Raw genomic sequence first — 17,473 nt, 5'->3', positions numbered from 1 at the left:
GAGCAAATCAAGCGAATATCTGGGGGAGGAGCATCCAGGCAGAGGCGACAGCAGAGGAAACATGTATGTTAAAGACTGGCCAAGACATCTGGAAATTGAGGAGCACAAGGGGGATACCAGGACATAATATAAAGCTAAGTAAGGAAGATCTGTGGCATTGGCGCAGGAATAGAAAATGAACAGTTCACTGAGCTCTACGTTTATGATTTGTGAATTTTTATGAATGTAATATCTAACTCCATTTTAAACTTTTTACTTAAAAAAAAGACAAGATACAGATGGGAGAAGATATTTGCAAAGTATGTAACTGAAAATGGGGATTCCTATCTGGAATATATAAGGAAACCCTGAGAATCAATAAGGAAAACAAATCCAACTGAAAAATAAAAGGGGCCAGGCATGGTGGCTCATGCCTGTAATCTCAGTGCTTTGGGAGGCCCACAGTGGGAGGATCCCTTGAGCTCAGGAGTTCAGGACCAGCGTGAGCAGCATGGCAACCCCTGTCTCTATAGAAAACTAGCCAGCCATGGTGGCATGCACCTGTAGTTCCAGCTACTTGGGAGGCTGAGGAGGTAGGATTGCTTGAACCCAAGAGGCAGAGGTTACAGTGAGCCGTGATCCTGCCACTGCACTCCAGCCTGAATGACAGTGCAAGACTCTGTCTCAAAAATGAAAATAAAAGGCAAAAGATATAAACAGACCATTCACAAGAGAAAAAAAATACAAGGCCAAGAAACATGAAAAGATGTTCAATATAGCATCTAAATAAGAAACTACAAATCAAAACAGTATGAGATGTCATTTCGTAACATTTCCATTTCCATCAAATGGAAAATATTGAGAAGACTAACAATGTTTGCTTTTTTTTTTTGCAGAGTCTCCCTCTGTTGCCCAGGCTGGAGTGCCGTGGCGTGATCTCACTGCAACCCACCTCCTGAGTTCAAGCGATTCTCCCGCCTCAGCCACCTGAGTAGCTGGGATTATCGAAATGGCATCCTCTCATTGAGGGCTTCCACAGCCTGATTTTTGTATTTTTAGTAGAGAGAGGGTTTCACAATGTTGGCCAGGTTGGTCTCGAACTCCTGACCTCAGATGAACCGCCCACCTCTGCCTCCTAAAGTGCTGGGATTACAAGCGTGAGCCACCCCGCCCAGCCAAGACTAACAATCTTAACATAGGTGCAAATATAGAGCACAATGACTTCCTACACCTGGAGATCTGAAGGGTAATTTTGGTACACCACCTCTGGAAGAAAACATTTGCTCTTTGATCCAGCAGTTCCACATGTAAAAAAATAATAAAGAAACTTTCACAGAAGTTCCATAGGAAAAATGGCACAAGAAAATTCATTGCATTACTTGTTTGTAATAGAAAAAATACAGCATGTTATCAATTTAAAAAATTTTGAAAACATGCAAAAAGATGGATTCACACATGGGATGTTAGTGGAACTTTTGAATGCCATTCAAGGTAGACACAAAGTTGAAGCTGATGGTTACCTCTGGGTGAAAGACAGGGAAGAGAAAGGGTCATAGAAGGGTGTTCTGGGAGCTTTGTCGTTATGTGTATTGTTTTGGTTTTTGTTTTGTTTTGTTTTTGAGACAGAGTCTCACAGAGGCACAATCTCGGCTCACTGCAACCTCTGCCTCCCAGGCTCAAGCGATTCTCCTGCCTCAGCCTACTGAGTAGCTGGGACTACAGGTGCCCGCCACCACACTTGCCTAATTTTTGTATTTTTAGTAGAGACGGGGGTTTCACCACATTGACCAGGCTGGTCTCAAACTCCTGACCTTGTGATCCACCCACCTCGACCTCCCAAAGTGCTGGGATTACAGGCATGAGCCACCACACCCGGCCTGTTTTGCTTCTTAACAAAACAGAAAGCAAGTGTGACAAAATGTCAGCACTCAAGAGAGCTGGGTGGGGAATGCGCTGTGTGTTATAAACTTTTCTGTGTGTCTGAAATATTTTATAGTTTAGAGAAACCATTCAAAGGTGTGTCTCTTAATCTCATGGCTTTCTTTCTCATGTGACTCTCACCAGCCCCACCCCCATTGCCAGCGGACATTACACTGTCATTCTCACCCTTGTGTCATATGTGCCCAGGCCTTTGGAAATGGAGAGAATGGGGTGAGCTGACACAGTTCTCCAGGCTCTGCCCAGCAGAAGACATTATGTCTTCTCATCTCTTTTTGAAATGGGCTACCTCCCACTGACCACTAGGTGGGACACCAGCTTGCCAGTTGCCCAATAAATGCAATGTCTATAGAATTCTTCAAACAGCCTCTGTGTCTGGAGAGGGTCCCATGCTCAGAGGCTGTCCATGGACCGGCCTGCTGATGTGCTTCCCGAGTCTAGAAGCAGTACCTCTTGGAGCTCCTGCTGAGGACGCCAATTTGGGAGTGCAGTGAGTCATGTGCTTCTAATTTACATAAATGTAAACAGAGATTCAATGAACTGGAATTTTCTTTGGTTCGTAATTGTTTTTGTTTTTTTTTTTTTCTGCCTAACTATGGGTTGGGAGAAGGAAGAAAAGAAATGGAAAATAACATTTATTTGGGGTCTGTTATGGGCCAGAAAGCAAATTACAGCTTTATCTCATGTAACCCTCATGACCATCCTTCGAGAGGGGCCTCATTTCCCAGTTACAAATGAGGAAGCAAGGGCTCAGACATGTCAGCCGCCTCGCCCAACGTCCAAGAGCGAGCAGCAGACAAAGGTTTGAACTATCTCTTTCTGCCAATGAAGTCTGGTTTCCACCATGCTCCCTGTCCAGAAAACCTTTGGTGTAAAACTCAGAGAAAGAGAAAAAAAAAAATGTAGTATAATTTAAACATTGTTAGATACAGCCATAATATAAATGGATAAGAAAACAGATAAAAGACCAATCACTTCTGGTCTTGGTCGTGACTGTGCCAAAATAACTAAAATAAAAACCACTCTACCTTATTCTTCACACAAAACATGTTTTTAAAGAAGTAGATCTAGGAAGCTATTCTTAGATATCAAGAGTGAAACAAGGGTCCTGGTGCAGTCATTCTAGTAGGGTTTGATGGACTAGGAAGAGATCCTGGGTCTCGTGAGCAGTGTGTGTGTGTGTGTGTGTGTGTGTGTGTGTGTGTGTGAGAGAGAGAGAGAGAGAGAGAGAATTCATTTGCTGGGGTTGTCCTAACAAAATATCACAGACTGGGTGGCATAAACAACAGACATTTATTTTCTCACAGTTCTGAAGGCTGGAAGTCCAAGACCACGGTGCCTGTAGTGTGGGTTTCATTCTGAAGCTCCTCTCTTGGCTTGCAGATGGCGTCTTCTCCTGTGTCTACACGGGGTCTTTCTTTTGTGCCTATTTGTGTCCTAATCTCCTCTCCTTACAAGGATGCAGGTCAGTTTAAATTAGAACCCATCCCTGTGACCTCATTAACCTCAGTCACCCCTTTAAAGGCCCTATCTCCCAATCCAGTCACATTCTGAGGTACTGGGGGTTAGGACTTCAGCAGATGACTTTTAGGGGACACAATTCAGCCCTTGACAGAGAAAATTCAAGGTGTCGAGGAACCAGACCAGGGTTTTAGGGGTCTTTGCAAACAGCCATAGATGTTGAATGACTTTGTCCACCAAGTTGGGAGAGAACCATCCTTTTCAGAAACATCTCAGTTGACTGGCACCAGAGGTGGATAATCAGTAAACTTGTTTTATTCTATAGTCTTTGAACATAATTATGACAAGGATTCTGGGGAGATTATGGGGAATACTATTTTAATCTCCTCAAATTTCCCCATAAAAACAGACTGAATAACTAGCATATCAAAATCAAAGACTTTGTACCTCTACAACAAAATCAGTGACCAGGAATCCCAAAGAATCTCACAGTGAGAGTGTGTGGCACAAACACGAACAGCTGCAGGACCCACGTGGCATGAGGATCTGTGTAGGTGAAACAGCTGTCAAGTTGGAGAAGTCACCTGGGATCCCAACAGTCCAGAGGACAGGAAAACACAGCACTGCTGACCTGTGTTCACTGAAAGCATAGAGTTCCGACCCGAGAGTGGCAGGCTGGGGAACGGCCCTACCGGTCCAGCTCCTGGTGGGTGGAGGAGACCACAATACTATTCTGACCACAGTGAAGCAGTCTATAGGTCTTCAAAGCCAGCAAACAAAATGTTCGGACAAGAGAAATGAGTCCGAGAAAAATAAGGAATGGGATCAGGATGTCAGATCTCAGAAAATACAAGCAAGTATTTTTGAAATCATTTTGCAAAAACAACAGAAGAGGGAATGTAGACCCGTGGAGTCTGGAAACCTATCTCAACCTATACCTCGTCCTATGAACAAAGACAAACTCATTTCACTTCTTTATTATTGCTTAAAAAGGCAATAAAATGGATGCTAGCAAAATCTAATATAAAGCTATCATAAGAGAAAGCTGAATAATAACACAATATTGGCCCTACAATTAAAATACAACAGAGAGGTATACAGGCAATGAAGACGAAAACGTAACCTAATATTTGAAATGAGGTAAAAAGAATTGAGAGCATGAGAGATGTCATTAAAGCATCTCAAAGCATCATTTAAGGCATAATTAGAAATACCAAGAAATATAAGATTAGAAAGACAGATGAAGATGACAAGACACAAAACAGAATTCGAAGTACAAAGGAAATTTTTCAGAAATAAAAACTAAATTCGAAGGGACATGAGAGCCAGTAAACAAAACCAATAATGCCTTAAAAGAAATGTAAAATGTAAAAAATGAAAAAAAAAAAAGGAGATTTTACAAAATTAAAATGATATTAAGTGTTTCAACTTCTGGTTAGGATGTGAAAGATCACAAACACCAGCACTTCAGCAGAGCAAGGATAAAGCACCGGTGAGCTATTAAATCGTCTTTTTCTTTAAAACCTACAGATTTGAAGTCCAAATAAACTACATTCCAGAGATGGAGGAGCCCGTGTCGGGTGAGCAAACCAGGGGTCCATTCCTGTGGTGTTTCAAGCATGGGGTCGTTCATGGACAGAAAATCAAGTTTTCTACAGGTAAAGAAAATCTGAGAGAATACGGAGAAACGAACTGGAAATTTTTTTTTTTTTGAGATGGAGTTTCGCTCTTGTTACCCAGGCTGTAGTGCAATGGCGCGATCTCGGCTCACCGCAACCTCCACCTCCTGGGTTCAGGAAATTCTCCTGCCTCAGCCTCCTGAGTAGCTGGGATTACAGGCACGCACCACCATGCCCAGCTAATTTTTTGTATTTTTAGTGGAGACAGGGTTTCACCATGTTTACCAGGATGGTCTCGATCTCCTGACCTTGTGATCCACCCCCCTCAGCCTCCCAAAGTGCTGGGATTACAGGCTTGAGCCACTGCACCCAGCCTCTGAACTGGAAATTTAACAGCTGGTATTAGACTTGAACATGGAAGAATCCCAAATACAGCACTGGACATCTCTGTCTGTCTTCCAACTCTCTCCCATAGTAATTTATTGAATAAACGGTGCCCAAGAAGTCAGGAGATGACACAGAAAAGCAGAGGGCAATGCTGCGGTGTCATGGTGCTTAGATTTCACAGCCCTGCTGGAGAGAGGGTGATCTCACACTCAAGATATTTGAAACCAGAGGTGAACTAAATTAACTGGAGTGGCAACCTCAACTCTAACTCAGTTCTTTAATTATCAGATTGAAGAGATAAGATCCTAATCCAAGATACCTGCCACACAAAGGGCAAGCCCTTCCTAGAAAAATTAGTATTTCTTTCAGTCTCCATTGCTATGCTACACATAAACTGCAGCATTTAATAAAAAAAACTACAAGCCAGCCAGCCATGGTGGCTCACACGTGTAATCCCAGCACTCTGGGAGGCCAAGACAGGCAGATCACAACGTCGAGAGATCAAGACCATCTGGCCAGCATGATGAACCCTGTCTCTACTAAAAATACAAAAATTAGCTGGGCATGGTTGCTCACGCCTGTAGTCCCAGCTACTTAGGAGGCTGAGGCAGGAGAATCAGTTGAATCCGAGAGGAGGAGGTTGCAGTGAGCCGAGATCAAATCAGTTGACCATACGTATGGTCAGCCCTCCTATCCACATTCCTGCATTGCGATTTTCAGTCCACGATTGGTTGAATCCCCAGATACTGGGAGTCAGCTATTGGACTTGGAGCATCTACAGATTTTGGTAGCCCCAGGGGTCCTGGAACCCATCCCTTACAGATACCAAAGGACAACTGTATGTTCAAAGAATTAAAGCCAGATCTAAAGAAATAAAGGAAAGTATGAGACCCATGTCTCACCAAATACAGAATATGAATAAAGAGATGGAAATTAAGAAATTATTAAAATATATCAGCCACAAAATTGTCTAAATGAGACCAGGCAAGGTGACTCATGCCTGTAATCCCAGCACTTTGGGAGGCTGCGTCAGGCAGATCACTTGAGCCCAGGAGTTCAAGACCAGTCTGGGCAATATGGGGAAACCCTGTGTCTACAACAACTACAAAAAAATAAGCCCCGTGTGGTGGTGTGTGCCTGTAATCCCAGTTACTAAGGAGGCTGAGGTGGGAGGACTGCTTGAGGCCAGAGGTCAAGTGTGCAGTGAGTTATGATCGTGCCACCAAACTCCAGCCTGGCTGACAGAACAAGACCCTCTATCCAAAAAAAAAAAAGGTCTGAATGCTTTCATCCAGTAAACTCACTCCTGGGAGATTAAGCAAATAATTCAAGAGAAGAGGCCGGGCACGGTGGCTCACACCTGGAATCCTAGCACTTTGGGAGGCTGAGGCGGGCAGATTGCCTGAGCTCAGGAGTTCGAGATGAGCCTGAGCAACATGGTGAAACCCCGTCTCTACTAAAATACAAAAAATTGGCCAGGCGTGGTGACATGTACCTGTAGTGTCAGCTACTCGGGAGGCTGAGGCAGGAAAATCACTTGAACCCGGGAGGTGGTAGTTGCAGTGAGCCAAGATCACACCACTGCACTCTAGCCTGGCTGACAGAGAGAGACTTCATCTCCAAAAAAAAAAAGAGAGAGAAGAGAAAAGTTATATGAATGCAAATGTTTACTGCCATAGAATTGTGTTTGTCAAACTTCATTTTACTAAGGGCATAGGGAAGGATCATAAGGAAAGAATCAGCAAATCGGCATAGGGAGTCGGGTTTTTAGGAAAGGTTCCTCAGAAGAGAACCACATTTGAACGGAATCTTAAAGGAAGTGGCAAATTTGGTTTAGCAGAAGGAAGACACCAGCCAAAGTCCCAGGAAGAAGAATGGGTCCTCACAAATGAAACCTGAAGGGCACAGTCACCTGAATCCATGGGATCCTCAGGGCGATACAGTTAGGAGCCCAGGGCCACACTGGTGGGAAGGTGAGGAGGGTGGTCAAGAAACTCAGCCGAAATTCGGTATAAACACAACTGAGCTCTTCTCAGTAAACGCTGCAAAACCTCTAAATACTATAAAGGTGAGGTTGGCATCTCACAGAAACTGTTTTAAAATACTTGTGAATGTGCAAAATATCTGAGACTTGCTCTTCCAGATCAGAAAAGTTATTCTGCAGCTCCTGGCAGATACTGTCAAACAGACGCCCACGGACTCTCCAACAGAACCAGCTGGGATCGGCAAGGGCAGGACCTCTCTGTCTGGCGAACACTTCCACGCCTATTAAGGATCCTGTGTCAGATCGTTCCGGAGCTGTCAGTGTGTCTGCAACTCTGTCAGAAAAGATTTGAGAGTAATTTCAACAGGAAGAACAAGAAGTAATTCCTCTACACGTGAAAAGTCCTCAGACAGGAAAACTCTTCAGGCAAAAATACTTGAGAACATGACAGTAACGACAATGTTGACAAGTCTCAGGACATGAATTGATCAAAGGACATTTACAGGGTCTCTCTTAAGTGATGGGCAAGTTATTTAGGCACATGTAATCTCAGTGGCAGTCATGGGAAATTGTAAGCACCAACTTGCTTGTTTGGCAAACCTTTATGGAGACCTGTGTCACATCAGGCACACACAGCTTTGGTCCCAAGGCCTTCATGGAGCCCACAAAATCACGGTCTCTGTGCCCGGCATGTGCTAGAGACAGAAAAGCAGCACAGCTCCAAAATCCCTCATCTGAAACCACTGGGGTGCTTTGTAATTTATTAAACACAGGATTTCAAAAAGCTAATATAGTGCACAGACCTCATATTTCATAGCAGCCCCATTGAGGTCTACGAGTAGCACCCTGTAGTCAAACACATTTACATTTCCAAAGCAAAACACAAATATCACACTTGTGTGATAGACAAAGACTATAAACAGCCCCAGTTCAGATCAAGTTTTTGCTACCAGGTGAGTTCGCTGCAAAGTTATGGACCTTTTCTGTTTTCAGAGCCTTCTGGATTTCAAGATTGCAGATACGAGATGGTGTATCTGCATTATGGGAAAAACTCTGCTTCCAGAGAAGTTTGAAACTACTGGAAAGAGAGAATGCATGGAAGGTACCAAACAGAGTTTGGATCACAGGATATCCAATGTTCAGATGCTCAGCCCCAGACTGCATGTGATATTTACATACCCAGGTGTGACTCATAAAGGGAAAGAACTATCTGTGATTTATGGTCATGGAGACCTCTCAGAAGTGAGGATCACAAGGAGGACAGAACCGGAACAAGCAGGGCAGTGTGGCTGCTCCCTGAGAGATGTAATTTGGAGAGAAGGTCAGGATCTGTTCAGGAAAGAGACAGGGCAGAGAGAGTGAGCAGACTGTTAGTCCTGCGAGAAAATTCAAGCGGGGCTGGAAGCAAGTTTTTATGCAGTTTTGCCATAGAGTTTGCAATGTCAAGGCTTTCCTGACTCAAGTCTTTTAGTAGTCGTTTTAGCTAATCCTCAATTTGGTCTGGTCTGAAAAGAATTTCGACCATCTGGCATTGGTTTTATTTTATTTCTTTTTTTTTTTTTTTTTTTTTAATTGAGACAGAGTCTCACTCTGTCACCCAAGCTGGAGCGCAGTGGCATGATCTCAGCTCACTGCAACCTTTGTCTCCTGCGTTCAAGCAATTCTCCTGCCTCAGCCTCCCCAGTAGCTGGGATTACAGAACGATGGGATTCCATCATCCCCTGAGTGCAGCACTGCCTTTGAAATATCCCATGTTAAAGGGGTGGATGGACTAAGCAAGACTGAGGAATTCCTGTGTCCATTAGCAGTGCTTTTCAGCCTGTGAAATATCACCTGGAAATAAAATTTACACCTGAGTTTTAAAAAAAAAAAAAAACTGGAACAGGTAATGCCTTAGATGTTAGCTAGGTGGAAGGAAAACTAAACAGAGGGTTTCATAAAGTCTATCAATGATGCTCCTTGCAAACAAGTGAGTGAGGTCTGGGGGCACAGCCCAGACGATTCTCCTGGGGGCACAGCCCAGACCACGATCTAAGGTCTTCAGGGCTGCAGAGCACTGGAGAGACTGCAGTGCCCATCCATAGGTACTTCAAATAAAAATAATAATAAATCATACATGTCAGGAAAATCCAACAAAATTCAGATTTTTTTCTAATGACGACTTTCAATTTGAATATCAAATTCTGATTTTTAAGAAAACGTTTTTTTTTTTTTTTTTTTTTTTGAGATGGAGTTTTGCTTTTGTTACCCAGGCTGGAGTGCAATGGCACAATCTCGGCTCACCGCAACCTCAGCCTCCTGGGATCAGGCAATTCTCCTGCCTCAGCCTCCTGAGTAGCTGGGATTACAGGCGTGTGCCACCATGCCCAGCTAATTTTTTGTATTTTTAGTAGAGACGGGGTTTCACCAGGTTGACCAGGATGGTCTTGATCTCTTGACCTCGTGATCCACCCGCCTCGGCCTCCCAAAGTGCTGGGATTACAGGCTTGAGCCACGCGCCTTAGCTCAGTTGGTGAGCTCCCCAAGGCCACGTTTTGTTTTTTAATTGCCATATTGTCATTGTAAATGTTTGTGGGATACCATCTCGTGTTTTAATATAAATCCATGTTGCATGGTACTTAGTGCATCTAATACCTCAAGCATTTATCATTTCTTCGTGGTGAGAATATTAAAAACTTCTAGCTATTTTGTAATATGTGATATTTTTCTGTTAACCATAGCCACCCTATTGTGCAGTAAATCCCCAGAACATTGTCCCCCTAACTGTAACATGGTACCTGCTGACCAACCTCTCCCCACCCTCCCTTCCTCATCCCCTCCCCAGCCCTTGGTAACCACCTCTCTACTCTCTGCTTCTATGATTGCAACTTTTTTTTTTTAACGCCAAGTGAGGTCATGCAGTGTCTGTCTTCTGTGTCTGGCTTATTTCACCGAACATATTGATTCATTCCTGTTGTCCCAAATGGCAGGATTTCATTCTTTTTATGGCTGAGTAGTACTCCATCATGTATATTTACCACATATTCTTTAACCAGCTCTGAAAATTGCCTTCTCACTCCTTAGTGGTCCTGTCTTACTGGTACTGTAAGCATCTGTATCAGTCCATTCTCACACTGCTATAAAGAAATACCTGGGAGCTGAGGCACGAGAATGGGTTGAATCCAGGAGGTGGAGGTTGCAGTGAGCCAAGGTTATGCCACTGCACTCCAGCCTGGGAGCCAGACTGAGACTTCATATCAAAAAAAATGAAATTCCTAAGACTGGGTAATTCATAAAGAAAAAATGTTTAAGGCCAGGTGCAGTGGCTCATGCCTGTAATCCCAGCACCGTGGGAGGCCGAAGGTGGGTGGATCACCTGAGGTCAGGAGTTAGAGACCAGACTGGCCAACATGGTGAAACTCCATCTCTACTTTTAAAAAAAAATACAAAAATTAGCCGGCATGGTGGTGTATGACTGTAATCCCAGCTACTCTGGAGGCTGAGGCAGGAGAATCTCTTGAACCCAGGAGACGGAGGTTGCAGTGAGCTAAAACCACACCACCACTCCAGCCTGGGCTACAGAGTGAGACTCTGTCTAAGAAAAAATAAAGAAAGATAACAGATTTAATTGGCTCACAGTTCCACAGGCTGTATAGGAAGCATGGTGCTGGCTTCTGCTCAGCTTCTAGGGAGGCCTCAGGAAGCTTCGAATTGCGGCAGAGGAAGAAGGGGAAGCAGGTGCATCACATAGCCAGAGCAGGAGCAAGAAAGAATAGGGGGAGGTGCCACAGTTTTAAACAACCGGGTCACGTGAGAACTCACTAGTGACACAGCAATAAGGGGGGATGGTGCTAAATCATGAGAATCTGCTCCCATGATCCAAACACCTCCCTCCAGGCCCACCTCCAGCATTGGGGATGATATTTCAACATGAGATTTGAGTGAGGACACAGATTCAAACTGTATCAGCACACCAGGAGATACTCCAGGCTGACCCAACATGAGTCTCCCTTCATCCTTCCTTCCTGGGTCTCACCACACCCTCAAGGCCCTGCTGGGAGGCAGAAGGTGTGAGAGTCCAATCTAAAGTATCTTTTACTCCTTCTTAAACCTCAAAAGCACTCCTTTTGCCCTCCCCCCAGCACTAAACTTGTGACAAAATCTCTTCCACAAGTTCAGACTCACACAAGGCTGGAGGAAGGGTGCTCTTCAACCAGTTTCCTGAAGCAAGCACATGTAAGGAGTACCACTATCTGCGCAGAGGGCCTGTGGGAGGAGATAGAAAAAAGAGAACAAAACACTCATAAACTAGCCTGCCTCATTAGTATCACAGGAAACTACAAGCTATTAACAGTGTCTGAACAGCAGAAAAGAAAATGATCAGAAAGAATGCTGTCATTGGCCGGGGGCAGTGACTCACACCTGTAACCCAGCACTTTGGGAAGCTAAGGTGGGTGGATCGCCTGAGCTCAGAAGTTCAAGACCAACCTGGGTAACATGGTGAAACCCTGTCTCTACTAAAAGTACAAAAATTAGCTAGCCGTGGTGGCATGCATCTATAATCCCAGTTACTCAGGAGGCTGAGGCAGGAGAATCACTTTAACCTAGGAGATGGAGGTTGCAGTGAGCCAAGATCAGGCCACTGCCCTCCAGTCTGGGTGACAGAACGAGACTCCATCTCAAGAAAAAAAAAAAAAATGCTGTCATCAAATTATGCTTCTGGCCTTGATGGAGAACCAAACGAGCCCAACTGCTGCAAAAAATGAAAAATTAAAAATAAATTACTGGACAAAATACATGAAAAGGCTGTTTCCATACAATTGGATGTGAGAGGGAGCTTCCGAGTATAAACTGAAAATACAATCCTAAGCTCCCCTCCACAAATTGAACGAGCCCTCTCTTGGCCAATGGGACCCCAGAAAGGTCTTAAAAACTGAGTTCCCAGTCATGACAGGATGGGAGGTCAGACAGGCCTTGTTATACCCCTTTCCTTTTGTGGTTTAGACACAGCTGATGATTATTAATGCTAAAATAGAGATCATAAGACTGACAAAAGACTCTGACAATAAGATACCAAACGAGAAATGAGACCTATGCCACGCCATGGGTCAGGTTCATGACTATGCCAAATGTCACGCTCAGGGTCAGGTTCCAGCCCACGCTGAGGTCCCAAGGGAGTGGGTAGATGAACAGAAAGAACACTCGGAGCTGTAGTCAGGTGAATATGGCTTTATTCAGCAGCAGTTTTCACCAATAGCTTTCTCACATTGTCTGCCCTGTCTGAGCTGCTCAGCCTGGTGACTCCCACACACACAGCTGCACAGCCAGCTCTCCCTTGCCTGCAGGGTTGCCAGTTTAACTCTGTCTCTCTGGGCACAAGTGAGCCAAGTAGTGTCCTGGCTCCCCTCTATCCAGCTGCAAAGATGGACAGCTCTGGCTCTCTCTCTTTCTCTGGGCACCAGCACCTGTACAGTGTCAGCAGGGCAATTATACCTTTTACAGATAACAGTGGCTTCGTGCCAAGAGATGGCCTTCCCATGCTATGGTTCCATGGATGGGATAACAAATAGAGTTATACGCCTGCACTCTAAACTCGCTGAGTCATGCAGGATGTAAACATCCTACTTCAGCCTGTCCTTGACCAAAGCAAAGCCATGTTCCTTACGCCAGGCAAGGGTTGAGTCACTCACCCCTACACTTAAAGAATAAATTCTATTCTAACAGCCACAGGGTTTTTCTTTTGTTCTACCACCTAAATAAGCACTGCTCTCAAGATAAGCAATATTAGAACAATTTGCAGTTCATGCAGATAGGCACGAACTAACTGACCAGCCATAACTACAGCTTTGATTGCACAAGAGACTGATGTCAGGAACTTTTTCTAGACGAGAGACCACCAATCGTGAACTAGTCCGGGTCAGTTTATAGAGGCTGCACACTTAAGTGCTTTCATGTCCTGAAAGGATCTTTTGACCTATAAGGCCTAAATATAATACATTCAAATGTTAAGTTTCCACCTCAAGTGAACGTGGGTTGTATGTTACATGCATGTTTGTTCAATATGCATGCATCAGGACCCCCTTCTTGAATACTCACAGTTCCTCTGATAACCTGTTGAATACGTACATTTGGTCAACGTGTTCAATTTAAACTCCTGACTTACCCCTTTTTCACCCAGAGGACCAGTCTCCGGTCTTTGCTGGAGGCTCTTCCCAGCCTATGGGATGGCCACCCTGCAGGCTGTAACCCGTTATAAGAAATAAACTCTCCTCAGCAGACATGGGGGCTCCCACCTGTAATCCTAGTACTTTGGGAGGCCGATACAGGAGGACTGCTTGAGGCCAAGAGTTCAAGACCAACCCAGCCAACATAGTAAGGTGGGTGGGGTCTAGAAGCAGGGAACCTAAAGCCAATTCATGCTGACTTCCCAGAACTAAACCAGAAGAAAAACCCCAACTTTCCACAACTAAGTAACAAAAGGACCAGAGGCTACTCCCTTTGCAAACTCTACCCCCATTCCCACTTTCCGCAACCTATCAGATTGATTGCAGGCTCTTTGTTTGCACAGAAGTGTAACTTCGGAACTTCACTTTAGCCTCTGATTGGTTGCTTTCCACAACCAATCAGATGTTTGCATAGGGTATAACCTTTGTAACCTCACTTCATCCCCTGGTTGGTTGCTTTCTACAATCAATCACACAGATTGCAAGCCACTACTCCATTTACATGGGGTATAAAGAAGGTGGGCAATGGGAAACCTCTAGAGGGTATTGAAACCCCAGAAAATTCTGTAACCAGGCTCCTGAGCCCCTGTACAAAGGTCCAATCCCACCCTGTGGAGTGTACTTTCATTTTCAATAAATCTCTGCTTTTGTTGCTTAGTTCTTTCCTTGCTGTATTTGTGCATTTTACCCAATTCTTTGTACAAGATAAGAACCTTAATACCCTCCACCAGTAACACTGTCTCTATTATAAAGAGAAAAAGTGAAACCCCATCTCTACTAAAATACAAAAATCAGCCGGGCATGGTGGTGGGCTCCTGTAATCCTAGCTACTTGGGAGGCTGTGGCATAAGAATCCCTTGTATCAGGAGGCAGAGGTTTCAGTGAGCCAAGATCGCGCCACCCCACTCCAGCGTGGGTGAAAGAGAGAGACTTTGTCTAAAAAAGAAAGAAAGAAAGGCCAGGTGCGGTGACTCACGTCTATAATCCCAGCACTTTGGGAGGCTGAGGTGGGTGGATCACAAGGTCAAGAGATCGAGACCATCCTGATCAACATGGTGAAACCCCGTCTCTACTAAAAATACAAAAATTAGCTGGGCATGGTGGCACACGCCTGAAGTCCCAGCTACTCGGGAGGCTGAGGCAGGAGAATTGCCTGAACCCAGGAGGCGGAGGTTGCGGTGAGCCGAGATCGCGCCATTGCACTCCGGCCTGGGTAACAAGAGCAAAACTCCATCTCAAAAGAAAAAAAGAAAAGAAAGAAAGAAAAACAAAACAAAAAAGAAAGTAAGTCTCCTTGCCCAAGTTTGTAGATTGTGTGATTTTTAAGTTAACAAGAGACAACCTGGTCTTCAACGCCGGAGTCCCTGCAAGAATATCATGATGGAAGAATACTCACTCAGGGCAGGCAGATGCGGCAGCGAAAGACAAGTGTTCAGCCTGGGAAAAGCTGAGCTTCAGGTGCCCACAGGACAACCAGGTGACGCCAAGCAGTGGCTGCGGATGTAAAAGGCGCAGGAAGAACACCACGCCTGGGTTTGGAAGTGCACGGGAATAATAAGCCTTGCTCTTCTGTAGCGCGTACTGTTCCCTTTGCCAGAAATTCTTTCCCTCTCCCCCACATTTATCTAGTCTCCTTTGCCTAAAAGACCATTTCAAATGGAGTCATTAGGAGCCAGCTCCTGGACTCCCGCAGGCAAAAAAAGAGCTCTGGCACCCAGCATCTGACTGTGCTAATTGGGGTCGAGTGGAAAGGTTGGGCTGGGAAAAAGCCTGAACTCCTGAGTTAAATCGACCTGGATTCAAATTCCAACTCTGCCACCTACCAACTGTACTGCCCCGAGTCATTCACAACCTCCTGAGCCTCAGAATCCTCTTGAGTGAAACAGAGATAAAACTCATCTCAAAGGGTAATGAACTTAACAAACCAATTCCTAACTGGAGATGCTCAGTGGTGGCAGCTGCGGCGTTTGCACTTTAATTGTTGATGGGCTCCCTCTTTCTCCCGCTTCTAGACTCAGCCTCACTGAGCAGCCCCGACTTCCACAGGCCTCCATGAGTCACACTGGTGCCTGGTGCTGCAGAGCTGGAGGAGGCTGTGGGGAAGGGAGCTCAGCTGGACACCCCAGCAAGGCTCAAGGAAATCCTGAGCATGACTCAGCTGTGACGATCTGAATTCACATTTGTGACTTGTCAGACACACAGGAATGAGGCCAGCATCAGCCTGCCACCTTCTGCCAGGAAGGAGATAACTAACCCGCAACTGTGAGTCACAGAGGCTTTGCTGCATATCCACCTTGGGGATGCACGGGGAGGGAGGGGGCGGGTGATGGGCTGTCCTGAGGTCCAGTAGACATTCCCCAGAGGGACAGGCGTGAAAAGCAAGTTGGGACTGGGCTTGGATGCCGTGGAGAGGGGACATGGCCTCTGCAAGGATCTTCCCAGAAGGGTCCCCTGAAGGCACCACGACGACACGGGCGGCAGGGACGTGCCCCGCTCCGGGCGAGCCTGCTTTCCTGCAGCAACTCCGGAGTTTTAGGGCATTCACTGAAGGGCCCCATGCGGGACGGCTGCCCTGCAAGTTGCTGGAGACCAAAGGACTCAGGACGCGAAGATCGGCAAGCAAAGGTGACCCGCCAACCGGAGAGCCAGTAGCAAGCACCAAAAAAGCGACCCTATGCCCACGCCTGCGCGCTCGGAAGACGCCATGGCAACCGCTGCAGCACCGCCCCCTGGAGCCTGGGCCCGGCGCTTAGGGCGTGGCCAGTGAGCTCACAGCCAATACGCGCCGCAGACGCACGGTCACGTGGCTGACCCCTCTTCCGCCTCGGACTGAGGGCTCCTCAAACGCGTTTGCCGTCCCCATGATCCCTAGCGACGGGGGTCTTCTCGCGGGAGCTGCCCAGACCGGCGGCTGGCTTCTCCAGTCGCAGGCAGCCTGCAGGTGTCCGGATTCGTCTCGCCGTGGCCCCGAGGGGGGCTGCGTTCTCAGGCTGTGCCTATCGGAGCTTCCGAGCCTTCATTTCCCGGCTTTTCAGCATCTTTGCCTCCACTCTCCACGTCGTCCTCCCAGGAAACCTCGAAACCCGAGAGTACGTTCCAGCCGGAAATCTGGGGAAATGTGATGAGAGCAGCGCATGCCAGGAACGCGCCAGCTGCTCCCAGATGCATCTCTCCTTCCTGCAACTACCCTGCGGGGCGGGCTTCCTGGCCCCCGCCTTAGAGATGAGGAAATAGGCCCAGATGGTGTTGAAAACCTTGCCCGATGCTGCACAAAGCCAGGCTTTTCCCACCAGGACACGCTACTTGCTACTTCTGAGTGACTGGCCTTGGGCCACACTTGGGGTGTGAGGGGAAGGGCTCAGTTAAGTTCTGTGCACTGGGCCGCGTCCCGGAGGACCCAGCTGCCGAACCCAACCTCGTGTCTTCAGGACAAGACACCCTGCCACCATTGCCTGCCAGAGTCCCCATTCCTGGCACTGCCCTGGGCTCAGAGGAAGGAGGCGGCCTACCAGAGATCTCAGCTGTAATGAGGCTACTCTGGCTGCCAGGAGGCCACTTAAGCACAGAGCTTACCAGGAGTGAAAAATGGGCTCCCTCACATACACCTATCGGAGCCAGCTGAGGAGATACCAAAATTGCCCCAACTATTATTTATTCATGTCGAATGAATGACTCTTCTCTCAGACCCAACAGCAAGAAATAAATGCTGTCTTAGGAGGGGCAAACTAATGGCCAGTCCACCCTTCCTACCATTTAAACCCTCCCTGGAAATGCTTGAAATTCCACTTTTAGCAGTTCTCTGAGATTCAGAATCTTCTTTGTATTCAGTGATAGGTGAAATGCACTTAACCTCTGCATTTCCAATGGGAGAGGAAGGCAGCTAAAGCACTGGGCCCTAAAGA

The 17,473-nt window shown here is 46.2% G+C and overlaps 1 protein-coding gene across 1 annotated transcript; it reads right to left on the bottom strand.

The window, feature by feature from the left end:
* Positions 1–3,191: 3,191 nt before the first annotated feature.
* Positions 3,192–16,434, bottom strand: LOC100895466 (uncharacterized). The gene is made up of 5 exons (XM_035282963.3): positions 16,365–16,434; positions 15,826–16,319; positions 14,968–15,065; positions 11,533–11,613; positions 3,192–7,702 (listed from the first exon to the last, which is right to left on the bottom strand). The coding sequence occupies exons 1-5, from the start codon at positions 16,432–16,434 to the stop codon at positions 7,438–7,440; spliced, it is 1,008 nt and encodes a 335-aa protein (XP_035138854.2). The 3' UTR covers positions 3,192–7,437.
* Between the last annotated feature and the right edge of the window lie 1,039 nt (positions 16,435–17,473).

This window comes from Callithrix jacchus, chromosome 21 (genome assembly GCF_049354715.1).
Source record: "Callithrix jacchus isolate 240 chromosome 21, calJac240_pri, whole genome shotgun sequence".
Classification (NCBI taxonomy): domain Eukaryota; kingdom Metazoa; phylum Chordata; class Mammalia; order Primates; family Cebidae; genus Callithrix; species Callithrix jacchus.
The sequence above is the reverse complement of the archived record's forward strand: the minus strand, read 5'-3'. Positions and strand labels throughout refer to the sequence as shown.

Excerpts from the sequence above, each read along its gene's own strand:
- LOC100895466 (XM_035282963.3), bottom strand. The coding sequence starts at position 16,434 with ATGGGGACGGCAAACGCGTTTGAGGAGCCCTCAGTCCGAGGCGGAAGA. Across the intron at positions 16,320-16,364 it reads GGTCAGCCACGTGACCGTGC|CGCCGGGCCCAGGCTCCAGG; the intron begins GTCTGCGGCGCG and ends CCACGCCCTAAG. Across the intron at positions 7,703-11,532 it reads CACCCTTCCTCCAGCCTTGT|AGTTGCAGACACACTGACAG; the intron begins GTGAGTCTGAAC and ends CTTTTCTGACAG.